The following is a 26,302-nucleotide window of genomic DNA, read 5'->3' on the forward strand; positions in this document are numbered from 1 at the left end:
GTAAATAATATTTAAATTTACTCTTATTATTTGGACAATATATTTATAATATTATTTATTTTTATTTATCAACTTGTGCCACTGTAGTGTAGTGTAATGTAATAGAGGCCAGTTTCTAATTTGGCGCGCCTGACCAGTCACCATTATCTTATGTGCCGCCACGTGTAACCACTACTCTATTCTACTGGCCAGTTTCACTCCCTGTCAATTCTCCAACTATCTTTTCAACTCAGCATTGACTCGACACATAAACAGTGTTCAGCTCACTGTTCACCAGCCCACTTCACACTCCGTACTCTCTCTCTCTCTCTTTAGAATCCTTGAACACGTATGTGTACGAAGTGAGAGAGTTTCAGAGACAACGATCGAGATGATGATGATGATGAACACGAAGAAGAATCAGCAGAAGAGGCTCGATCGACGCAACGCAATCAAGAACATCGACTACGACGCTTCTCTATCTCCGTCGCCGTCTTCGTCTTCGTTTGAAGGCCAGTCTCGTCTCCGGACTCGGTCGCTCGATCTTCCCCCTCCACTCGCCGTCGACGGAACTAGCTTCCGAATCCAAGGAACCACCGACGGCGAGTTCGATCGGATCTGCCGATCTCTAGGGCTTTCTGGAATCGAAGATTTTGCGATTCCCACGGCTGCTTGGGAGGCTCGCAAGTCTCGCTCTTCTCGCTCTTCTTTCGATCATTTTACGAGCTCTAGGTTTCGAAATCATCAGAATTCCGACAAGTTTGGGGTTGGATCGGGTGAGGAGGATGGTTTGTCAGGTGTTTTTGAAGCTAAGGTTGGGGTTAGTGGTGATCGGTTGAAGAATGGTTTGAATTCAGCTAAGATTATTGAAGCTAGGGTTAGGCAAAGTGACGAGTATGTGAATATTGTTAAGAATTCGGTTAGTGTTAGATCTACTAGGAACGGTGGATGTGGAATTAAAGGTGTTCGACCACCAGTACTTGATCCTCCGCAGCCACCAATGTCACCGTCTGTTATGGATAATGTTAGTTCAATTCGGGTTGAAGATTTGAGTTCCGGAGTTGGAGACGAAGAAATTGATGAACGAATTGGGGGGAAACAAGATAAGGACAAGGCGTGTTTAAGAGATACTAGTGTTGATTCTGAATCTTGTTCAGATACATCAAACGATGACAAGGATGATGATTCCTTTCGCATGAATATGGAACCCCTCTATTCTATTTCGCCTAATGGAAGCTTTAAGCGCAACATCAAGTCTTGGCAGAAGGGTGAATGTCTCGGAAGCGGGTCCTTCGGAACGGTGTACGAAGGCTTCACTGAGTAAGTATTCTCTAATAATACTTCAATCTTGTTTATATCTTCCCCAATTGATGTGCCAGTTATGATTAATTATAACAGTTGTTCTTGTCTACAAGTTAGATATTGCTTTTCAAGTGAAGAGACCTTGACATTTTTTTTATTCTTGGATGATGAGTACTAGAAATTGTAACGAGTGAATCGAAGAAGCAGTGGTAACCTGGAAAACGGCCTCTATGTATTCATTATAATTATACAATTGTCTAAACAAAATGGTTAAGGCCAGTCTTTGGCTGCACCGTAGTTGGACAGTTAGAAGTTATTTTGTTCCAAACTGTATTTTAATGGCTGCTCTATCTGAAACCTGAGACTAAAGTGATTGGTGTCAATATGTGTCTAACTTTTGGCATTCCGTAGGCTGTGAACGGAACAAGTGAACCTATCAATTTTCTATAGTGGATTCTTTTTAATGAATAAGCTGGCAATTTGGAGGCAGAAGTTTTAAAGGATCACATTTACTCTACATACAGACTCACTTCTGACATTTTTCCATCTCCTCGGGCCTGGCCCAACATTCTTAGGGGCATAAAGCAAAATCTCAAAAGTGGATTTTATACTTAAACGTTAATTTAAATAATATTTGGTATATGTTGTAAAATTTATTTTTTTATTGCATATTTATTCTTGTAATGTAATTAAGATAGTTTTATTGTCTTTACCATTGAGGACATTTTAACAAAGATTTTTTTATTTGTTGGGCTTTTTGCTGGAAATTTGTGTTAATGCATATAATAAGATAGTGGCATATGATAGTGGTGTTGGTGGTAGATAGTGGCATGTATATAATATGATAGTGGTAGATAGTGGTAATATATAATATGTAAGTGGCATATAATGGGTTATAATGATGTTTGTAATATCTCCTATATAAGGAGTGTCATTTGGTCTTGTAAAATAAGAAGTTTTGAATATAACAGAAATATATTCCTTCTTCCTCATATTTTCGGAGTTCTTCTTCCTCATATTTTCTAAGTTGGTATCAGAGCTACAAAAAACACAGCAGCCCTAAAACCGTCATAGCCATGTCGGAAGTCACGTCCGAAACCACTTCAACCCCTGCCGCTGCCATTCCGGTGAAAATGTCAAACTCTCACTCTGTCCAAATCACCACCATCCGCCTAAATGGTGATAATTTTCTCCGCTGGTCACAATCTGTCCGGATGTATATCCGTGGGTAAGGAAAGATCGGTTACATCACTGGTGACAAGAAGGCTCCTGCTGTTAATGATCCGCTGTTCGATAGTTGGGACGCTGAAAATTCCATGGTTATGACATGGTTGGTCAATTCCATGGAGGAGGATATAAGCTCTAATTACATGTGCTATCCTACTGCACAAGAATTGTGGGATAATGTTAGTCAGATGTATTCTGACCTAGGAAATCAATCTCAAGTTTTCGAATTAACTTTGAAGTTGGGAGAGATTCGTCAAGGAGATGATTCCGTCACCAAATATTTCAATTCGTTGAAAAGGTTGTGGCAGGATCTTGACATCTTCAACACATACGAATGGAAATCGGTTGACGACTGCAACCACCACAAGAAAACTGTGGAAGACAGCCGTATTTACAAGTTTCTTGCCGGCCTCAACATTGAGTTTGATGAAGTGCGAGGAAGAATTATTGGCAGACCTCCTCTCCCATCCATTGGCGAAGTATTTGCCGAAGTCAGAAGGGAAGAGAGCCGAAGGAGCGTCATGCTTAAGAAAAAAGGTACTGGTGAATCAATTGAAATTTCTGCTTTAATTAGCGATGCTGCGGCCAACAAGGCTGCAAATTACCAGCGCAGGTTTGATGATAAGCCACGGGTCTGGTGTGATTTTTGCAACAAGCCTCGCCATACACGCGAAACGTGTTGGAAGATCCATGGCAAACCTGTCAACTGGAAAAGCAGCAAACAAGGAGAGAAGAATCGTGGCTTTCCTACCGCTAATGATGCCGATTCAGGTCCCTTCAACAAAGAGCAGATTGATCAACTCTTAAAGCTGATAAAATCCAACTCCTCATCCGGTACTCCTAGTGTTTTGTTGGCACAAACAGGTAGAAATCCTAAAGCCTTCTCTTGCCTAAACTTCTCTCCGTGGATCATAGATTCCGGTGCCTCCGATCACATGACTAGTTTTTCCCATTTATTTAGTACCTATTTCCCTTGTTCTGGTCATGACAAAATCAGAATAGCCGATGGTAGTTTTTCACCTATTGCAGGAAAAGGATTTATTAAACTAACTGAGAAAATTAATCTCAATGCTGTTCTTCACGTCCCCAACTTAGCCTGTAACCTTTTGTCTGTCAGTAAACTATCTAAGGATTCTAATTGTCGTGTTACATTTTTTGAATCCCATTGTGAATTTCAGGACCAGAACTCGGGGATGATGATTGGGCGTGCTAGGATGCTTGAAGGTCTTTACTACTTTGATGAAGTACCTGTTAGTAATAAAAAAGCTCAGAGCTTTAATAGTACTAGTTCAATCTCTGTTCGAGAAAAAATAATGCTATGGCACTATAGGCTAGGACATCCTAGTTTTCTTTATCTGAAACATTTATTTCCAGAATTATTTAAAGGGATTGATTGTTCTTCTTTTCATTGTGAAAGTTGCATTTTTGCAAAATTTCATCGCTCTACTTATTTGCCAAAACCTTACCAGGCTTCCAAACCTTTTTATTTGATTCATAGTGATGTTTGGGGCCCTTCTAAAATCACTACTCTTTCTGGTAAAAGATGGTTTGTTACATTTATTGATGACCATACCCGCTTATGTTGGATTTATTTGATGAATAAAAAATCTGACGTGAAAAATTTATTCACAAATTTTTACAATATGATTGAAAACCAATTTCAAACCAAAATTGGTATTTTACATTCTGATAATGGAACAGAATATTTCAATGAGCAGTTGGGTGAGTTTTTGGAAAAAAAGGGGATTTTTCATCAATCTACATGTCGGGATACCCCTCAACAAAATGGCATTGCAGAACGAAAAAATAAACATCTACTTGAAGTAGCACATGCTATAATGTTTTACATGCATGTTCCTAAATATTTATGGGGTGAAGCAATTTTAACAGCCTCTTATTTGATAAACAGGATGCCTACAAAGGTGTTAACATACAAAACACCTTTCGATTGTCTCAAAACTTTTTTTCCTGACACGAGGTTGTTTTCTGATTTACCCGCCAAAGTTTTTGGATGTACTGCCTATGTTCATGTTCCTAGTCAATTTCGTTCAAAACTTGACCCCCGTGCTATAAAATGTGTTTTTTTGGGTTATTCCTCAAACAAAAAGGGGTATAAGTGTTTCGATCCTCAAACCAAGAAATTTCATGTGAGTATGGATGTGTCATTTGTGGAAACAAAATCCTATTTCCCCAACACTTCTCTTTAGGGGGAGACAAGTGGAGTAGAAGACCGTTTTTGGGATATTTCTATCCCGCTCCCCAATGTCATTTATCCTACACAAAAATCACATCTGTCTGATAATGATCACTTAGGAGAACCAAGTTCTATGGTGCCTAGTCAAGAAGATTCTTGTTTAGGGGGAGAAGTACTACAAAATGATCTAAATCCTGAGCTTCAGGTTTATACTAGGAAGCGATTTCATCTGAGGAATAATGACCCGAATGTCCATCCTAATGACCCGAATGTCCACCCGAGTTCTGGCATCGAAATTTTAGGTAATCCTATTCCTTCTATTTCCGACCTTGATGTTCCTATAGCAATTAGGAAAGGTGTCCGAAATTGCATTAAACATCCTATTGCAAATTACCTTTCCTATCAAAGACTGTCTAAAAACCATAGAGCTTTCACATCTAGGATTTCACACTTGTTTGTTCCAAGGAATATACAGGAAGCATTGGATGATCCGAATTGGAAATTAGCAGTCATGGAGGAGATGAATGCTTTAAGGAAAAGTGGTACTTGGGAGATAGTTGATCTACCAAAAGACAAGAAAACAGTTGGGTGTAAATGGGTGTTTACGATAAAATGTAACGCAGATGAAAGCGTTGAGAGATACAAGGCGAGACTGGTGGCTAAAGGCTTCACTCAAACTTATGGGATCGACTATCAGGAGACGTTTGCTCCTGTTGCTAAAATAAATTCCATCAGAGTACTGTTATCTCTTGCAGTAAATTCAGATTGGCCTCTACATCAACTTGACATTAAAAATGCATTTCTCAATGGTGATCTTGAAGAGGAGGTGTTCATGAGCCTACCGCCGGGATTTGAGCAGAGACTTGGAAGCGACAGAGTATGCAGATTGAACAAGTCATTATACGGACTCAAACAATCACCAAGAGCATGGTTTGAACACTTTGGGAAGGCAGTTATCAGTTGTGGCTTCTCGCAGAGTCAAGCAGATCACACAATATTTTATAAACATTCAAAAAACAGTAAAATTGCAATTTTGATTGTTTATGTTGATGACATCATTTTAACTGGTAATGATGAAGCAGAGTTAGCAGCCCTCAAAGAGAAACTCGCAAAAGAATTTCACATTAAGGATCTGGGAGCCCTCAAGTATTTCCTTGGAATGGAATTTGCAAGATCCAAGGAAGGTATATTCGTTAATCAGAGAAAATATGTTCTTGATCTCCTTGGAGAAACAGGTATGCTTGGTTGTAAGATGGTGGAGACTCCGATCGAGCCTAACTTGAAGTTACAAGCTGCTAAGGCTGAAGAAGTCAAAGAGAGGGAACAATATCAGCGACTTGTCGGGAAATTGATTTACTTGTCTCATACGCGGCCTGATATTGCCTTTGCAGTCAGCATGGTAAGTCAGTTCATGCACTCACCAGGGGCAGAGCACTTTAAGGCCGTTTATAAGATCTTAAGATATTTGAAAGGAACTCCAGGGAGAGGCTTACTGTTCAAGAAACATGGACATCTTCAAGTTGAAGTATACACAGATGCAGACTGGGCAGGAAGTGTTACAGACAGGAGATCAACATCCAGATACTGCTCCTTTGTAGGTGGGAACCTAGTTACATGGCGGAGTAAAAAACAGAATGTGGTAGCTAGAAGTAGTGCAGAAGCAGAGTTCAGAGCTGTTGCCCATGGAATCTGTGAAGTAATGTGGATTAAAAGAATTCTTGAAGAATTAAAGCTTTCTCACCCGACACCTATGAAGGCCTATTGTGACAACAAAGCAGCTATATCTATAGCTCATAATCCAGTTCTACATGATCGCACAAAACATATAGAAGTGGATAAACATTTCATCAAGGAGAAAATCAATGCTGGCATAATCTGTATGACCTACCTTCCAACAGGTGAACAATTAGCTGATGTGCTAACGAAGGGACTACACAAGAAGCAATTTGATAAGCTGACTAGCAAGCTGGCTATGGAAGATATCTTCAAACCAGCTTGAGGGGGAGTGCTGGAAATTTGTGTTAATGCATATAATAAGATAGTGGCATATGATAGTGGTGTTGGTGTTAGATAGTGGCATGTATAGAATATGATAGTGGTGTTGGTGGTAGATAGTGGCATGTATATAATATGATAGTGGTAGATAGTGGTAATATATAATATGTAAGTGGCATATAATGGGTTATAATGATGTTTGTAATATCTCCTATATAAGGAGTGTCATTTGGTCTTGTAAAATAAGAAGTTTTGAATATAACAGAAATATATTCCTTCTTCCTCATATTTTCGGAGTTCTTCTTCCTCATATTTTCTAAGTCTTTTAGTTGAGAATTTATTTTTTTCCATTGCCAGACCGTTGAGCAAAGAATGTCTTATTCATCATTTATTATTAAGGGCCTAAGGATAAAAATCGTTTTATTTTGATGGCCTTTGGATAAGGAAATTTTTAATTTTGCTTTTTTTGTAGGTCTTATCAGTTTATTTTTTAACTTTGTGCTAGGTCTTAGGACAAAGAGGGTTTATTATTTTGCTGGGCCTATAGACAAGTAAATTTTCTTTTGGTAGGATCTTGAAAGGTTAGAGGGTGAAAACCTGGGGTCTCAACAAAATTAGGGGACTTATTCTAATTTTGAAAGGAAAGATTATTGACGTAATTAATTTTAGGCTAGAGGATATAGTCCAAAGTTTTTGAAGTCCTTTGTAGGGCCTTTGATAAAGTTAGATAACTTTCATACGTCTCTGTTGAGGGTCCTAAGGTCTTGTGATTTTTTATTTTTATTTTTTTGTAGAAACTTTATTATTTTTATTGGCTATATAAAAACATATATTTAATTTGGGGCCTTCTACACTTGCTTTATAATAGAGCCAGACCTGCTTTGCTTTTCTAAATGACATTTTGGCTTCTGTTATAGTTTGATTTTATCTCTTTCTTCCTCGTCTCACAGTAGGAGATCTTCTCTCTTTTCCATGTGTTTCTTTTTCTTCTATTGTATAACTGGCCTTTTTCTTTTTCCCTCAGATTCCCACCTATCCATGTTTCTGTACCTCTCATATTAATCTTATATTTTCTGCAGTGATGGCTTCTTTTTTGCTGTGAAGGAGGTTTCTTTACTTGATCAAGGAAGCCAGGGCAAGCAAAGCATTTTACAACTTGAACAGGTAATGCAAACTTGTCATGTTATAATAGTTTTTGCATGTGGTGTATGTACATGCAGGTACAAAACCATTTCATTGCTTTGATTAAAAAAAAAAAACTATTTCATTGCTGATTTTTGTTGCTTGTTGTCCTTTTCTTATTTCATGCTAATTGGTTCAGGAGATTTCACTTCTAAGCCAGTTTGAACACGAGAATATAGTTCAATATCTTGGCACAGACAAGGTATGGCTTTTATAATATGAGTGGGCTTCTTTGTTTACCTCCTCTACCCATTTGCTATGGAATCTTCTTGGATATGTGCTTCGTATTACCATGTTCTTTGTTGATTATACACTCAAAAAGATGCTTTTGTCATGAAATTCTGTATTTCTTGACCGTGTCAACAATTTATAAATAAAACAAGAGGAGACAAATTCTAAGAAGATTCAATCTGGACAAAAAGAAATAAACTTCCATATTTTATGGCTTAATATTAAGTTCTTTGTTGCAACCATGAAATGTTGGCAGTGTACGGTCACTGGCATAATTTCTCCACCATTGTAGCGTGTGAAAAACATTTCGTATGCTTAACCACTAAGAAGCACGCACTTCTTGTGTTGAACACTCCCCGATATGTGCTGGACACTCAACCAAACGTTTCCTATGTTTTAAAAATTTTATGGACTGACACACATGGGAGACACATGTGTCCATCTCTTAGACACTTATGAAACACGTGACAAAAAAAAAAAAAAAAAAAACTTGAGATTCAATGATAAAATAAAAATAATGTACATTTATACCTATTAATCACTCTTTCAAACTTTTTGAATGAGTGTTATGTTGCGCTTTCATATTATCTTTGAATGAAATATTGTATATACAACATAAAAAAAAATAAAATTTGTGCTTTGCATTTTTTTTCAGAATTATCACATTGGAGTGTCCGTGTTCGTGCTTCTTAGTTTGAGAATTAGATTGCTAAATTAAGGGTGAATTTCTCTATTTTGTCCCAATGTTTGGTGTATATTCACTTTTTACCCACTTCTTGTTTGTGCTCTCATCAAACCACATTATACGAAATAAGTGATTATGGTCTATTTGGATGCTCCACGAGTGTTCAGTCCCCAATCGCTTGTGCTGGTCCTTGATAATTGAGGATTCTGGGAGGGGTGGACTGGGCACAACCCTACTAGGGTGATTGCACTCATGGCATACTATTGCAAGCGTTTACATTACCCAAATGATGTATTTAGTTATTTAATTAAAGTTATGTTAGGAATTTTATTAATATTTAGTTTCTTAATTTTATTAGGATTTAGTTTCCAAATAATAATAGGAACCTCTTTCCTATTTTAATTAGGATTTCATGCCTATAAATATTGGGTCTTTTTTATCTAATTTTTAGCTTTGAATAATGAGACTTTGAGTGTTTTATGCTGTGGTCGTTCGTGCTTTGGGCTTTGGCCCTCTTCTCCTTCTTCTCTCTCTTCTCTTTCTTTCTATTGCGTCCTACATCACTTTGTTTATCAACTTATATATACTTGACATTTTCCTTTGCTTTCCTTTAACTTTGTTTTACTTTCCTTTTTTAAGACTTTGATCACATAGTTCAATTACAATTCTTATTCCATATAGGCTGATAATATAAGCTGATTATTGGTTCTTCAAGCTGACATTATACCAGTATCAAGAAATAGTTTTTTAAACATTGTTCTATGGCCAGAAAGAAATATGTTTCATTTATTCTACTTTTGGTTATTCTTGTTCTAGCTCTCTTCCTAGATTATAGGTAGTGGACTTCATATTCTCCCTTTGTTTCCATATATAAATGGTCTTTCCAGGTTGATAGCAAACTCTATATCTTCCTTGAGCTCGTAACCAAAGGTTCACTTGCAAGTCTCTACCAAAAGTATCATCTGCGGGATCCTCAAGTCTCTCTGTACACGAGGCAAATTTTGAATGGTCTGAATTATCTTCACTCGCGAAATGTGGTTCACAGGTGATTAAATGATCTTTTTAGTAATTCTTTGGTTATTTTTGTTGTAGTTAATTCTTGTTTACTTGTTCTATCTTTTCCTTTTTCTCAGTGGCCTTTCTAGTTGCCTTCTTTTTTATCTTCACAAATTTCACATTTTTTAAAGCTTTTGATTTCTATTATTTCTTTCTGCCATGAAGTTCGATCATAGATATTATTTATTAAAAAAATGAATTTGGATCATATGCATAAACTATGCTGATCAAGTGCATCTTCGCTATCTAGAAGGAAAACCTGTCCTTTTTTTCCTCCTCCTACAAAGCATGATGTAACCCAGAATTGTTTTTAAAAAAAAATCAGCTTTTCAACTGGTCATAAGCCTACCCAGAGTTGTGGTCTGTGTTATATGGTTTGGGAGTAAATGGGAGGGGCCAAGATGTTATGGAGTGGACTGGGGTGGGGGCTAAGAGGTGGTTTTCAGTTGCATCTTTCTATAAATGTTTGGTGGGGGATGATGGTTTTGCTTTTCCTTGGAATAGTGTTTGGCTACCGGGTGTTCCGTCTAAGGTGGTTCTCTTTATGTGGACGGCTGCTTTAGGCCGGAATCTTACTTTGGACAACTTAATGTGGCGTGGTCATGTTTTAGTGAATCGGTGTTGCATGTGTTGTCGCGCTGCAGAGTCAGTGGATCATTTGTTTCTTCATTGTTTGGTGGCTTCTCAGTTGTGGGGTTTTATTTGTTCTCTTTTTGGAATTGTTTGGGTTCAACCTAAAGGGGTGGTGGATATGCTTTGGGCGTGGCGGGGTGTTAGGTTTGGGCGCCGTCGGCGGCGAGTTTGGGCGTTGGCGCCGTTTTGTTTGATGTGGCTTGTTTGGTTGGAGCGGAATCGGCGTACTTTCTTACACAATGCTCATGGGGTTGTTTGGTTACAAAATCGTCTTTTAGTAGTTATGTATAGTTGGTTGGAGAGGAAGGTTGATCTAGACTTATTTGTTTTTTTGGATTTTCTAGAAGATGTGATTGATTAGCTTTGTTTATGGGTTGTTTTCCCCAAATTGGGGAAGGCTTTTCTGTATTGGTTTGCATCATCTTGATGCGGTTTTAATAAAATCTGGTTTTAATTATCAAAAAAAAAATAAAGCCTACCCTTTCGACATAGTCCCATCTCCCATAAAAATTTTATGAATAGAATTAAGACGAGCAGGTGAACAGAAGGATTCAGAATAGTTGACTTTGTACATCAACTGGATATCTATGCATGGCCTTTGGCCACAAGTGGAGCTTCTACTATTTCCTTAGCACTCATTAGGATGCTAGTTTATAGCCTACACACAAGGGAACTTGGCAATCAGTTTGTTGAATTAAATTGGTTAACTTATGTGTTTTTGTCATTTTCAGTAAGGGTCTTCATACCAATATCTTTACTGCATAGATGATGGTGCTTGTTGATAAGACAAGACATTGGAGAAAATTTAATATTAAATTCAAAGTCTTGAGTTGGAGACAAATAAATTTAGATTTTGTAATTGGGATTTGAATTTTTTTTAAGTGAAAAAAGAAGAATATAGAAATGAGAGAAATCATAAATAGGTGAGCAGATTCTTAAAAATCAATTCAAGGACACCGTCCTTACATTCTCTCTCTCTCTCTCTCTCTCTCTCTCTGTGTGTTTGTGTGTGTGTCCTGGAAAGAGTCAGCAGCTATAGGTAGAACAGATGCTGGAAATAGTAAGAAATATCTTTCTTTATCCTCCAGACAGGAAGATTGTCACTCAGAAATTTTCCTCAATAAATAAGGAAGCATCTATTTGTGTGTGTTGTGAGTGTCTATTTGGGGTGGTGGTGCATAGAAAGCTAATTGAAAAACAACTGATTTTTTAAGGTATGTATGCATATGTAAGGTATCATGTGTAAATCAAGGACTTTTTATTGATTCGCTTTGAAGCTCAAAATACCGCTATCTGACTAACATGATAGGCGTACTGGAAATCTCAATCTTAGAGTATGCTATTGTAGATTTCCATTGTTCTAAGACTTTCTATTTCTTTCTCTTCTTCAAGGGATATCAAATGTGCTAATATATTGGTGGATGCCAGTGGATCTGTAAAACTTGCGGATTTTGGATTGGCAAAGGTTACTTTCTTCAGCAGAACATGGTCTCTGTTTTTTTTCTTCTTTTCTTATTGATGTTAGATTTTAAACCACATAACTATTATCTGTGTATCTTACCAGGCCACTAAACTGAATGATGTCAAATCTTGCAAAGGCACTGCATTCTGGATGGCCCCAGAGGTTTGCCTGTGTTCTTCTAAAATCTAAAGTGTCTTTGTTTTTTTGGTGGTGTTTTAACTATATTAGCTTGTCGGTATAATAACTCTCTCTATGAATGGTTGGACAATGTTCATTTTATATATTAATTATCCTAGTGTTTCACCGGTCTAGTTGGTAAGTACTAATTTGTAGCTATCTCTAATATGCAAATTTGATCTTTCTTCTTTTCCAGATTGGAATTCTTTGTTACTTTCTTCTTCTTTCGTTTTTTTTTTTTTTTTTTTTTTTTTGGGTGTATGTGTATGTTTGGTTTAGGGATTCCCCAGTGAAGAACACAAAAGATTTTTTTTTATTGAAATGTGAGGCAGTTATTTTATATATTTTTTTTATCACATGCACAGGGTGTCTGGATGTCACTCTGATTAATACTCCCTTACATAGAATTATTATCAGAAATTACCACATACCTCTGGTACACCACTTGTGCCTGTTTTTGTAATTTATTCACTATATACCTTATTTTCCACACCATATTATGCGTTCACTACGAACATAATATTCTTGAAATACATGATAATTACTCAAAGTCATCATTGTTTCTTAAGTACCTAACCAACGTAAGTTAGCATTACTGATAAAATTTTTGCTATGTCATTATTAAGAACACCATGTGAACAATGCCATGCGGTACTTTGGAGCTACACAAATTGTTCACCTATTGTTGTGAATCTTTTGCACACTCTATTATGTTAAAAGGAGAAGTTGAAATTTGTATTTTAATTTAAGAATTTTATTAAGTGGTTTAAAAGTATTGATTAACAATACTTAAAATGGCGAACACAAAAGATAGGGAAAGAGAAAAAAAGTCCCTTGTCCGGTGTTGGTCTGGCGAATGTCCATGTTGGTAGGAGTGGACTGGATTCAGACCAACTTTAGCATGTCATGACCTGTGTAAAGGATAATGATCTTTCACAAATCTTCTTGCTGCATGCTATATGTATTTGTCCTCTGCTACAGTGCCAAACTGTTACAGTGCAGAACTACCAACCCAAACCCCTACCACATCTGTACTAATTACATATAAACTATGTTCTATTAACTAGTCATACAAGCTTTTTGTCTACCTATATAAAACTCAGAAAGAGCAGTAATCGTAGTAATAATAATTCCTGTCTACATTTACTTTTTCCCCTGAAATCTGGAATAAGTTATTGCCTCACTTTTAAGGAAAAACAACAGTAGATCATACACGTAGAAGGATGCATAGATGATGTTTCCGACTAATTTGTTTTTTATATTTCATAATATGATATGAGTGCTACTTTTTTCCTGCTGACTGTTATAAAATATTACAAAAAAAAAGTTTTTATTTCTAATTTGTACTTGAATTGATACGCAATAAAAGGCAAAATGAACGTCTTTTTGTGAGATATTGTTGATTAACGGGACATAAGGCAATGTCGATTCATTTACTTTTAATAGTTTACGAAAAGAAGGTACATGATGATTACTGATAAATATAGTTTTCATTCGTGTATTGTTGAAATCTATTTAAACCTTGCTCTTAACAATCTATAGATTGATACAATGATCAATGTTTTGACCAAAAAACTGACAGAGTAACCAATTCCATATGCCTGTGCCTTGTACCCACAAGCTATTGATTATTAGGTAATTGATATACTTATAATTCCACAAAAAACTCACGTGACTAAGGCCAAGTTTGGCATGTCTTGAAAAAGACAAAAAGTTAAAAAGTCATTATCTTATTTAAGTCGCATCATCTTATTTAAGTCACATCACCTCTCTAACACATCATTTCAAACCCGACCCAAACCCAACCCATATTTCATAAAAAGTCAAAAAGTGCACTTATTTAGATCATCCCAAACAACCCCTAACATTTCCCCTCCAGACAAACTAAATATCAACTTCTAAATTCCTAATGATTTTGTTGTTTTCTGCCACTACAAGTACAAACTGACATTGTTGCATTTTTCTCAAGTCTGTTGTTCCACTCATTTGTTGCTTTATTTTTAGAAATAATAACTTATTAGTTGATATTCTTAGTTTGAAAACTTTGATTTTGCAATTATATATGTTTTTAGTTTTCCGAGGAGGAAAACCTTTACATGTTACATGCATATGATGGACCATAGAATGCTTCCCTGATTCTTATTCTGTTAGACCTTTAAATGACGCAATTAGTTATGCATTTCAGGTTGTTAATCAGAAGGACGGATATGGGCTTGCAGCAGATATATGGAGTCTTGGATGCACTGTGTTAGAGATGTTAACCCGTGAAATTCCTTACTCTCACTTGGAAGGGGTATGATGATATCTACTTTGAATTCACCATTCATTTTTATGTTGTACTAGTTTTGGTTTCTTGTACATTCTAAATAAAAGAAGTCCAAGAAATTGGAATGTTGTTCACAGCTGTTGTTTTGCGACATTGCTTGTGACGCTTGATGAGCAAATGATATGATTGGTTAAATAAGATAGATTCAGCCCTTACTGCTTAAATTATGATCCTGCAATGTCATTATTAGTTCCTTTTGATTTGAGTTAACTAACCATCAACATCAATATGAATTTAAAAAAACATTATCCATGTAGATACCCTTAAAAGGTGTTGTGTTCTCGTTGGATGTTGAACAGTGACACTTGTCACACTCGGTGGACATGTCTGGCACGTATAGGACACGCTCATGTCTTATTACCTCTTTGCTCTTTTTAGAACCTATTACTCTTTAGACACTTGGGGGACACATGTGCATCGCTTTGATAAACTTCAAACACATTGCAAGGTTAAAGAAATATAACTTGGGAGTCAATGATTAAAATGAAAATAATGTGAATTTATACCTATTAATATCGCCGCCTCTAGGTTTTTAAATTTTAAGGACTCCAAAGACTTGAACTTCCAATTTGTTTGGAAATAAAATTTTTTAAAATAGATAGTAGTAATGTTGATTCAAACTTTTTTTTTGAACATATACAACGTGGAAATTGATTTCTAACTATTTTGAAAAAAAAAAAGATTTTTTTTTAATTTTATATTTCATATGTATATATGAAAGTATAGATTTATTTGTTTTTGTGTTCCCGTTGTGTTCTTGTCTTGACTTTAAGATTTCCATTTCCATGTCCATGTCATGTTTTATTTGTGTTGGTATTCACGCCTCTTAGTTGATAGTACCCTTGATCATATATCCAGCCAGCAGCTTTGATGATTATTGTTTTAACAATTTGTAGGATTAGCTGTTTCTTTTTCCGTTGTTTGAATTCTGAAACTGTAAGACGTAAAATCTATCACCGTTCCTTTCATCTTAGATCTCTTTATTATTTTTGTATTTGGTTATTGACATTTATCATTATTATAAAGTTTTTTGTGTTTCTTTATTATTTTTCTTTTTGTAGTTGCTAACCATATTAAAGTAAATTTGTGTTTTGTTTTTGTTTTCCATTTTAACAAATCCGAAGAGCACAGCAGAGTCTTTGATTTAGCAGAGCACAGCCCAACTGTGATTAGATTGTATCTTTGATTTCTTGCTTAGACTCTGCAAGAACTGCTCTCTTATGGTAAATAAATCAATTGTGTATCAAGAAAATAGAAATGCTATGTGTATCAATTGTATGTCATCATAACAAGTTATGGATGTAGCAGATTTTTTGGTTAATACAAAACTATGTTTACTTATATCTGGGGGTCTACCTTAAAATGCAACAATGAACCAAGTAATACTACTTGAAAGCAATGAAAGGAGTGCTACTGAATCGGAATTAGAAAATCCAGGTGAAATCACTGTAGTGTTTTGCACATTCATAATGCCCAATAGCTGCTAGTGCAATTCAGGGAATGCATGATTTTTCTGGAATCACAAGGACAGAATGCTTTCCTATGAGGTAGATAAAGAAAGTATATAGTGACAAATCAGAAAGCATGCTTTGTACTATTTTTAGTTGTGTACTCTTGAGTTAAGTAGTGACAGTTCAAAGACTCTGCTTTGTATTATATTTGATTTTGTACCTTCAGCTTTTCTATAATTGTATTTTTTTCCTGCTTCAGCAAGATATTTCAGTTCTCTTCATGTGTCCGTAGTTTGGGCTGCCTTTATATGCCATTTTGATACCATTCATTTCTTAAATCACTGATAGCATGTGTCCATCTTTTAGACTTGAGTCATTCCACAAAAGCAAGGACAAAAAATATGAATATTAACAAAATGGAAAGAGGATTCTTCACCAAATTTTTTTGTAAGTTTTGAAAATGACATTATTGAAACTTTTTTAAGGACATTGTCTTGTGCTGAAATTCGTCTCAAATGACTTGAAATGTTTTGTTTTGTTTTGGGGTGGGGTTTTTTGTTCTCCTGATGGGACAAAAAATATTTCTTCTTTTAATGGGGGCTGTTTTATTTTGGCAATTTGAATTTGTCTCTGATGTTCAATTGGAAGTTGTAAGGATGTATATTCGTATTTCAGTAAGGAGTTTTAACGATGTATATTCGTATTTGATGACAGATGGCAGCACTGTTTAGAATTGGCAAGGGTGAACCTCCTCCTATTCCTAATTCGTTATCAAGCGATGCCCAAGATTTTATCTTCAGGTGCTTGAAAGTTAACCCGAATTATCGGCCTACTGCTGCTGAACTATTGAACCATCCATTCGTGAAGAGGCCACTGTCAACTTTCTTAAGCCCTGCATCTCCCTACTACAATGGCACAAGGGCTTAAAAACTTTGATCAACCTTTGGCGATTGAAGATGTAAGATTTTGAGGTAAAAACATTCATTTTGCTTTAGTTTCACACTGTTTCGCATTCTTTGTCCTGCCATTTAAATTTGTTTTTAACATAGTAGTTCTTGTCAATTATTTATTTATTTTTTTTTTCTAATTACTTGTATTTTACTATGCAGGCGTCGTCTATATGGAAACACAAATGTGGTCAGGCATGTTGTTAGCATCCGTGGGATATTTGATCAGCTCAACTGATTTTGTATAAACGAGCAGTTCTTACAATGTTAAACATCACACTTTCATTGTTGTCTACTTGACATGGAATTTCAATTTTTTTTCTCTTTCTTTTGTTCTTTTCTTGTCCTTTTTCCATATTTTTTTCAGCAATAGTGTTCTTGTTTGTTATGAGTACTTGTATATATTTGATCAACACTGTATATGAGTTATCCAAAGCCAAAGTAAGTGTTGCCAATTGAGCTGGTACATGTTCTCCGTTTCATGCATGACTACCAAAAATCATCTATTTCATAATTTTGATTATGCTTATTGTTCTGTGATTTTCGGCCGCAATTGGAACAGATTTAAATGTTGTTCTCCGAGGCAGAGACTTTAGGATAGGTGTCATGGTCTGAGATTTGTGGGCCAGCCTATGCACAAACACAACCTCGTGTGGCACATGCCAAGTCCTGCTAGCAAATCCACCAGTATTTTCGTTTCCCTGTTAACATTTATGGCTCGACATGTTTGAAATCTTGTTGAATTGCATAAGCATGACAATAATAGAACTATGATAATCAAACAATTTAATCAGACTAACTGTAGTCCTACTCAGAGCAGACTCAAGTTAAATTGAGATTTTAAACCAGTCCTGTTCATGTTGAAATGCGGATTTTTTGAGTCCTCAAAAAAATATGCAGATTTTTTACCATGTCCTTTGGCCAATTAGATGAAAAAATTGTCCATTTTCACGTACATATTGTTCATTGCTATCAAGTCATCATAATCATAAATGAAAATATTCAAAATTACATTTTCCTACAACGTCCAACAAGAAATCAGTGTCTAGAGAAAAATCAAATTCAGATTAAAATTTGGCAATGCTTTAGGCATGAATCAATGTCCTTACATTGCCAGCTAGTGAAGACCAGATACATGGGATTTTTCTATGTTACAAAAACATATAGTTGTTGGGTACCATATCCAAAATTAACTTCTATTCTAACTGTTAGATTTGGATAAGGAAAAAAAATACAATATTTAATTTATAATTATTAAAATCGGATACAAAAAATGAGGAAAACTTACCATTTACCAGACAATATGATTGCATATTCTTACCACATAATGTGACTTAGGATTGAACTAACCTACTTACCATACAACGTGACTTTACTAAATTTTTTTTTCCGAGTATGGTACTCAAAACCACTAATTTTGTATCATAATTAAACCCGAACATATAGTTAAGCTTTTCAGAGCCAACCAGCATAGCAGCATGACATCTCATGTTTTAATAGGGTAGCCCTAGCTTCATTACAAAGCCACCCTCTCAAAATGAACCAGAGTCATTAAACTGCTAGTGACAAAAGAATCATATAGATATTAAAATCAGTCTTATCTCCATAAGATAATTAAAAGCCACAAGCTGCGACGAAGTCAACATAAAAGAAAATACAAGCTTGTCTTCTATTTTGCTAAATAAATAAAAATTACTGGTAGGATTTTAAGCAAGGCAAAAGAAGAGAGATGTAGACACAAATTTCACCTACCCATTGGAAAAACTATACGTCAGCCGATTGTGTCAAATTGTGCTTTCAAGGAACCCTTGTACATATCTGACACAGATTCAACCGTTTCAGAGAGAGCACTCTTCATCTCTAAAATTTTTGATGCCATATACTCTTTGTATTTTGAAACTGAATCAACCAATTGGAAGAGTTCTTGAGCACACATCTGGGTTTCTTCTTCATCTTGTATGATTGCTTCCTGCAACTTCTGTTCGGAACCCTTCAGGAAAACATATAAAAGTTTATCAGAATGTGATGGATGAACTGTATATTTGACTTTGTAAACTATCTACTTTGAAAAGTTCATTTGCACTTGGATTATCCAGCTTTATACAGAACCTTAACCGTCTAATCAAGGGAAAAAAACAGGGCCATACCTCCGAAAACACTGCTGCTTCTCTTTCAACAATATCCAGCTTGTGAGTGTCTGCTTCAACATCCCCTAAAATCTTTTTAGCTTCTGCTACACATCTTGAAGTATAGTCCTGCGTTTCCTTCTTCAATAAGTTCAATTGAGCTTCCACCTGACAAATTGATCATCAATGCAATGAAGGATCAACCTCAGACAACACTTCAAAATTGGATTTTGTTGGGCACATGTTCATAGGCTTGGCCATGTTTCGGAAGTTGGCTCTTTTAGTAGGCTATTTTAATTTTTGACTATTTTAGTTAGCTAAAATTTGTGTTTGGAAAGATGAGAGGATTTTTTTTGTAGTTGGATATGATGTTTGTGAGAAAAAAAGTAAAATGAGTATGGATTTGATGTGACATTTTGTCTTATTGGCTATTTTAGTCTATTTTGTCTTTTTGTGAACTTTTAAAAAGCCAAATTTTAGCCTTTGCCAAACAAGGCCTTAAAAAGATTGTACATTTTGAACGAAAATGCGTGTAATAAATAATGTACTATCTTTTTAAGCATTCTTAACACGTGCCTAAGGGAAAATATAAACAAGACTTTTCAAAAATATATCCCAAGCACAAACATTAGAAAATTACAAATAGACGGGCAATGGTTACACGAATTTATGCTTTAAAATCTAGTGAGATGCCTTGCCAATAAGTACTAAATAATGGTTTCATGACACAAATGGCTGAGGTGTCTCAACAAAGTTGAGAGTGACTGAGAGATTGTAGGCAATTCCTTAATTTAAGAGTACAAAGAGATGGGAATGGTCGCAAAGTTCATTCAGGATTTCAAATTTACTAGGTTCTTCTAAGATTTCTTTCCAAAAATAGTTCAAAATGTGAGTCTATGAATTGCAACGCCCTATGGAGGCCATTCAAAAGGAATAAAGTTTGTGTAAATTCAAAAACTAATCATTCAAGGAAAGAAATAACATGAAGAAAATGGTTGATTAACGTGACCTTTGACATACAATGGCATTGGTGAAGTCAAGGTTTGATCAAGTTCAACCACATGTTTGCCAGTGAAGAGATGTGATACAGTAACGGTAGATGAAAATGTTAGGGGACCGGAAAAGGCCTAGATTAATGTTGGCTAGTGTTGCAAATAGAGATATGGATCTACTTAATTTGACTAACAAAATGACCCTTGATAGAGCCGCGTGGAGGAGGATTCATGTAGCCGACCTCATTTGATGGGACTTAAGGCTTGGTTTGGTTTGGCCAATATTTTCATACCCATGTTTTTTCATAGAAAAAAAAAAGAAAAAAAGAAAAGAAAAAAACTGTTACGTAATTTTCCATTGTGCCAATATTTTCATGCCCAGGTTTTCATAGAACATAAATGGAAAAAAGTTTATGACACATTTGATGGCATTTTTTTTGCTACTTCAAGAAACATCAGACATATGATACTGAGGTTCAAACCACAGCCAGATGAGTTGGGGTGCAGCGCTTCCCTACCACTGGGCAATCCCCATGTGCTCCACTTCGATGACATTAAAGTATGTAAAAGCACAAGTATTGGGAACTATGCAGAAATGCATCATTCATTTTATCTATCATATAAATAATGATGTGAAGACCCATTTGCACTGCACTTACTTCATCAATCCGGGACTGAAGTGCTGTTATACGGTTCTTTTTTTGCTCAATCTTTGCAGCAGTTTCAACTGATTGTTGCTGAAGAGATATCAACTCCTCCAACTTTGCCATTGAGCTTTTCTTTATGTCATCAGCAAAGGAGGTAAGTGCAGGCTTAACTGTTGATTTGTAGTCAATCCCTAGCACCTCGGCAGGTGTGGATCCTTTGCCACTCAACACATACTGGAAACCATTTCCAAGCTTTAACCTGGAAATCTCCAATGAAGAAATCAACTTGTCAGATTCATTAATGATCGTACTTGGGGAGAATTACATGAAGTGGCAAGCGTATCTTAATGTAACAAATTGCAAACAACAGGAAAATATTGCTTCTGTCATGGATATTGGATTTTCTCACTATTAAAACATCCTCCAAAGGAAATGATATGCCTAATCTTTGCACAAAAATGACTAGAAATGATAGTTAGTTTTTCTTTTCTTTCAAACTAACAATATGACCAAAAATGATTGTTGAGTTTGGTATGACCCATTAGTTTCCAGATATCAAATAAGAGGCATAGCCAAAACAGAAGCTACCGTGACTCAAATACATGCGTAGGAAATAATGCCCGAAAACAATTCTTTCTTTCTTTTATTCTTTGCTCAAATGTTTAAAATTAATCAAAACTACAGAAAATGCAATCTAAATTCTCCGTAAGATCGTACACTGAATATGTTATTTGACTTTAACCTTGAGTTGGCTTCTTTATAACTGTAGATGTTGACTGACAGATAACCAAAAAATAAACCTTTAAACATATGTTGCACATGTACCTGCAACAACTTTTTTTTGTCAAACTTCACTCATTACTCATACTCTTTTTCACATAGTTCTAACTTCTATTCTATTAATTAATGATATAAATAACAAAACTTGATCATATATATGCCTAAACAGAAAAGGAAAAAAAATGTCAGCAACCATAAGAAAGAACTACAAATACCACCAAATATGCATGTATTCTTATTGTTAATAATAATTGCAGTTCATTTAAAAACATATTGAACCAAAACAATAGTCTATATGAAGAAGAAAAAACAAAACCTCTTGATGGCTTGGTTGCACTCAATTGAAAGGGCCTCAAGCTCCTTAAACTTGTGCCCAATTGTCGCATCTAGATCCCAACACTTCTCCTCCCACGTGTTCCTTGCAACCTCAGCTTCCCCGATATCTCTCTCCACGGCCTGCAACTCCCTCTTCATCCTCTCCGCATCCCTCGCATTAATCCCCTGCAAATCAACCCTCTTCTTCAACTCCTCATTCTCCTCACAAATCTTCTTGTTCTCCCCAACCTTCGCTTCCAATTCCTTCTCTTTCTCCTCCAAAACCTTCTCAACCGTCGTAATATGCCCATTCAACTGCTCGATCATCGAGTGGAACTTCTTCACATCCTCCTCCAACACACACTTCTCCTTCTCAAGCAATTCCTTCGCAGACGGCTCAGTCCTCAAACTCTCCAATTTCGCCTCCAATTCCCTAACATTCGCCTCCACCAACTTCAAACTCTCCTCCACCGACTCCCTCTCGTACTGCAACTTCTCCATAAACTCCCGATCAAGCATTTCCATGGAATCATCATCGCCTTGAATAAAATGCAAATAACTATTCATAGTATAAATAAACATACTATTATCTTCGAAAATCGATCGCACTTGTGACGAATCGTTCAAATGATCGTTATACATTGCGACTTGAACAAGCCAGTGAATTACAGCGAGGAGATTGGGCCATGAGTGAGGAGTACCAGGGGCTCTGAGAGCGGACTTGTTGAGTTTAATCGGACAATTGAGGTGCTTGAGAACTACGTAGAGATCTTCTTCGAGTTTATTCGAAGGGAATTCGAGGCGAGAGATGACGAATTTTAGGGTTTCGGTGATGTCTTTGGCGGATGGGAGAGGGGGTTTGAGGGAGATTTGGGAGGAGTGAGAGGAAAGGTAGGAGTTGATGGTTCGGAGGGCGGAGAGTTGGTAGCTGCGGTCGGTGATTGGGACGGAGGCGGAGCGATTGATGCTGCTGCAAAAGCTGGCGTCCGAGTCGCGACTGGTGGTGGTAGCGCCGCCGTGGAACTGCCATGGATCGGCGGCGGTGGGGGTGGGTGGTGGTGGTGGTTTCCGGTCCGGTGCGAAGGAGTCCTTCAGACGGCGGCGCCCGGTTCCGGCAGCCCTCATTTTTGGAGATTGTGATGGGGTCCTCTCTCTGCACTAAAATTTCCCGCCTGTTTTCTGGTGACGATTTTTTGGGGTTACCCTCGCTCTTTTCAAAATAGTTTCCCAAACCACCAAAATTTTGAAATATTTCCCAAGCCATTCAGGTTCCGTTTGACAAGTTGATTTGCGACTATTTTAGTCTAAAAAAAATAAAATAAATTATTTTAGTTATAATAAATAAAATATCACATTAAATTCATAATTATTTCATTATTATTTCACAAAAATAGTTAAAAAAATTTTAAAAATTCTTTCCAAACTAAACTTTTTAGCCCAAACTAAAATAGTTAAAAAAAACAAAAAAAAGTCAAAAAACAAGTCCATTTCCTAAACAGAGGCTAGTCTTTTTTGAATTTGTTTATTTATTTATTTTTTTTGTAAGTTGAGTTTTTTATTTTTTATATTTTTTGTTTTAGTAAAAATTTTCAAAATTTTAAATAATCTTTTTACTTTTTTAGATGTATCTAAAAAATAAAATATTTATAAAAAATCAATAAATATATAAAAATACAAAAAATATATTAAATTCTTATATTTCTTTTGGTATTTAGTGAGTTTTCTAAATATTTTTTCACGAATGTCATATTTTTTAAGTATATTTTATGTTACATATATCTAAAAATTAAAAACAAAAATGTTTTGAATATTATAAAAATTCAGTGAGAACAAAAAAATATGAAAAAATTGCTTGGTTAGGTTTTGCAAAAAACACTTTCTTTAGAAAATTCTATTTTCTTGTTTTTTTTGTTTGTACTGATTTTTTTTAATATTTTAAGCTTTTTTTTTTTTTTTACTTTTAAGACATAGCTAACATAAATATATCCAAAAAATAAAAAAATTTGTAAAAAAAACCTTTTAAAAATTCACTAAATACCAAAAAAAAAAAAAACGAAAATTCAGTACATTTTTTAAAATTTTTTTAATTTTTTAAAAATATCTTTTAACAAATTTTTTACTTTTTATATACATCTAAGTAAGGTAAATCTAAAAAAGTAAAAAAAATGTTTAAAATTTTAAAAATATTCACTAAAAAAAAAATACGAAAACCAAAAAACTCAATTTTCAAAAAATTTAATCCAAAAAATTCAAACCAAACATACCGAATACTTTTTTAAAATGTATAAAAGAAAAGTGTATTTTTGACTTTTTTTAGTTTTTTTTTTAAATATGTACAAAAATAAAGAGATGATGTGACAAAAATAGATTAAAAGTTATAAAATTATTTTATACCCACTAGCCAAAACAAACCTTATCCTAAACAAACTGAGCTCTTATGTTTAGTCATTTTTTTCTCACTTTGGTAATTTATATTTTAAGTTTTTATTAATTTACTCTAAAAATTAATTTGTATTCAAAATTAGACAAAAATGACATGTTAACAACCATGTAACATACCAAAAAAAATAAAAAATAAAAAAATGATTATATAACTCATAAATTTGACACAAACTTAAATTTTAGTAAAATATATTTTATGTGGTAGTTAACATGCCATTTTTTATTTTGAATATAAGTACGTTTTAGAAGTCAATTTCTTGAAAATGATTGTATTTTTTGACTTTTTTAGATCATATTATCTCTCAATTTTTTTACACATTTTTTTTAAAAAAAAGTAAAAACCTCATTCATTAAAATACATGTAAATCCAGCCAAACAACGAAGTTTGGTTTCTTAAAAACCTCATTCATTAAATGGTGACTTAATGGTAAGTTACCACTTGTGTAGATTCTGATTAACTTAGTTTCTTAAATAGAATGTAGATTTTTATTTCATTTAATAATATTGTAACTTGCCCTTCTAAAAAACACAATAGTTTATAGGGTTTTTTTTTTAAGGTCCCTGGTATTAACATTTTATAGCATAAAGGACATCAAATATTTTCATCATGTCTAAGGTCCCTCAAGTTGTTCCAGAGAAAATTTGTCCAGAGAAAATTGGTCCAGAGAAAATTAGTCAAGAGAAAATTCACATCACAGAGAAATTTGGTTCAGAGAAATTCTGACTTTCCAGAGAAATTTTACAAATTTCTCTGATTTGAGAAAGGAAGGAAACATTAGAAAATTGATCCAGATAAAATTTCAAATACATGCACTTACATCCGTTGTGGTTCAAGGTAAAGCACAGAGATCAGCAACAACCCTTCCCAATATCAGCAACAACCCACCTTCTCTCTCTCTCAAGTCTCGGAATGTGTTTTAAACAAATTTTTCTGACTTCTGAATTTATCTCCAGAGAAATTCTGAATTTCTCTGGAACTGATATTGATGTTTGCAGATTCATCCACCAAATTTCTCTGGACATAAATTGATGACCAACCTCGTGGAAGCAGGTGTAGGTTGCAGAAAATGCAATCTAAAATGCAGATTGACATATTAACCGAACCCAAACAAAAACCATGATCCCCAAATGCATTGTTTGCTTACCAAGAAAATGCATCAACAAAACAGAAGAAAATAATAGGCATGATGAATCTCCAATTTCAGTAATAAAACCCAAAGAAACAGAGACATTTCACCTTCACTAATCCTAATCACTTTTTTTTTTTTTGGTTGAAGTAAACATAAACACATAACAAAAATTATACTTTATTTTCTTACATCATATGTTTCTCAAGAAACAAACAGTGGTACATTACCAATTTTCCAATCACTTTGCCTTAAAAAATGTCTTCTACAAACCCACCAATTTCAAAGAATTCAGACTCTGACTACACCTCTTCGATTCAATGTACACATATACAAAACAAAAATATTTTTATTGGATTTAAGAAACATAAAATGGAATTACCCGAGTCGCATGGAACTGTAATTTGAAAACAAATTTGATCTTGTTCTTCTCGCTCCTCCATAGCGCCGACTTGAACATCTTCTCCTTTAAGCCTCAATTTCACATCGTCTTCCTCGAAATTAGGGTTCACCGGAGTTTCGCCGGAAAACCTCTGTAACTTCGGAGCTCCGGCGACGCCTAAATCACCATTTTCACCGTGAGTTTTGCTGGTAGGTGAGGCGCTTGATGACACAGTCGAGGTTGAGGCGGTAGCCGCCGGATGGAAGGAATTGGGATTGGCGGAGGTCGTCCTCGTAGACGGCGAGAATGAGGCGGCAGATACGGGGACTTCCTCGAACTCCTGAGAATAGAGAAGTTTAGAGAGAGAGAGAGAGAGATGAGTTTTGATTTGGTAAGGTCAAATTTCTCTGATATATGTTTAGGGACCTTAGACATCAAAAAATAATTTTGTGGATCTCTTCCATTACAAAAAATGGAAGAGGGACCCTAGACCGATTTTCCATAGTTTATAACTACTATATTGTCATTATAAGCTCTATAACTTTTGTTATATTTAATTTAAATAAAGATTTATATCATAAATCTTTAATCACCATTGATAATATAAAAAGAATAACTCCATTCCATATGCGAAATGGCGAGAA

General features: G+C 35.2%; 2 protein-coding genes across 3 annotated transcripts; one reads left to right on the plus strand and one right to left on the minus strand.

The window, feature by feature from the left end:
* Nucleotides 1–202: 202 nt before the first annotated feature.
* On the plus strand, nucleotides 203–17,302 carry LOC114295503 (mitogen-activated protein kinase kinase kinase 1). 2 transcript variants are annotated; one of them, XM_028239735.2, is made up of 9 exons: nucleotides 203–1,299; nucleotides 7,777–7,861; nucleotides 8,019–8,081; nucleotides 9,683–9,840; nucleotides 11,877–11,949; nucleotides 12,049–12,108; nucleotides 14,309–14,416; nucleotides 16,615–16,871; nucleotides 17,010–17,302. In XM_028239735.2, exons 1-8 carry the CDS (start codon nucleotides 371–373, stop codon nucleotides 16,825–16,827), a joined length of 1,689 nt encoding a protein of 562 aa, XP_028095536.2. In that variant the 5' UTR covers nucleotides 203–370; the 3' UTR covers nucleotides 16,828–16,871; nucleotides 17,010–17,302. The 2 variants fall into 2 exon arrangements, with proteins under 2 accessions (XP_028095536.2, XP_028095537.2); XM_028239736.2 differs by having other exon boundaries at nucleotides 217–1,299; nucleotides 16,615–16,858.
* Nucleotides 17,303–18,410: 1,108 nt separating this feature from the next.
* LOC114295496 (kinetochore protein NDC80 homolog) lies at nucleotides 18,411–22,958 on the minus strand. The gene is made up of 4 exons (XM_082897712.1): nucleotides 21,709–22,958; nucleotides 20,625–20,871; nucleotides 18,995–19,141; nucleotides 18,411–18,837 (listed from the first exon to the last, which is right to left on the minus strand). Exons 1-4 carry the CDS (start codon nucleotides 22,830–22,832, stop codon nucleotides 18,619–18,621), a joined length of 1,737 nt encoding a protein of 578 aa, XP_082753838.1. The 5' UTR covers nucleotides 22,833–22,958; the 3' UTR covers nucleotides 18,411–18,618.
* Nucleotides 22,959–26,302: the final 3,344 nt, after the last annotated feature.

The sequence above is a fragment of the Camellia sinensis genome, chromosome 12 (genome assembly GCF_055761805.1).
Source record: "Camellia sinensis isolate YWXY chromosome 12, ASM5576180v1, whole genome shotgun sequence".
Classification (NCBI taxonomy): Eukaryota; Viridiplantae; Streptophyta; class Magnoliopsida; order Ericales; family Theaceae; genus Camellia; species Camellia sinensis.

Coding starts and splice junctions, on each gene's coding strand:
- LOC114295503 (XM_028239735.2), top strand. CDS start 371: ATGATGATGATGATGAACACGAAGAAGAATCAGCAGAAGAGGCTCGAT. Junction 7,862..8,018: donor GCATTTTACAACTTGAACAG/GTAATGCAAACT, acceptor TAATTGGTTCAG/GAGATTTCACTTCTAAGCCA. Junction 8,082..9,682: donor AATATCTTGGCACAGACAAG/GTATGGCTTTTA, acceptor TGGTCTTTCCAG/GTTGATAGCAAACTCTATAT.
- LOC114295496 (XM_082897712.1), bottom strand. CDS start 22,832: ATGAGGGCTGCCGGAACCGGGCGCCGCCGTCTGAAGGACTCCTTCGCA. Junction 20,872..21,708: donor TGCAACCAAGCCATCAAGAG/GTTTTGTTTTTT, acceptor GGAGATTTCCAG/GTTAAAGCTTGGAAATGGTT. Junction 19,142..20,624: donor TTCAGTCCCGGATTGATGAA/GTAAGTGCAGTG, acceptor TCAATTTGTCAG/GTGGAAGCTCAATTGAACTT.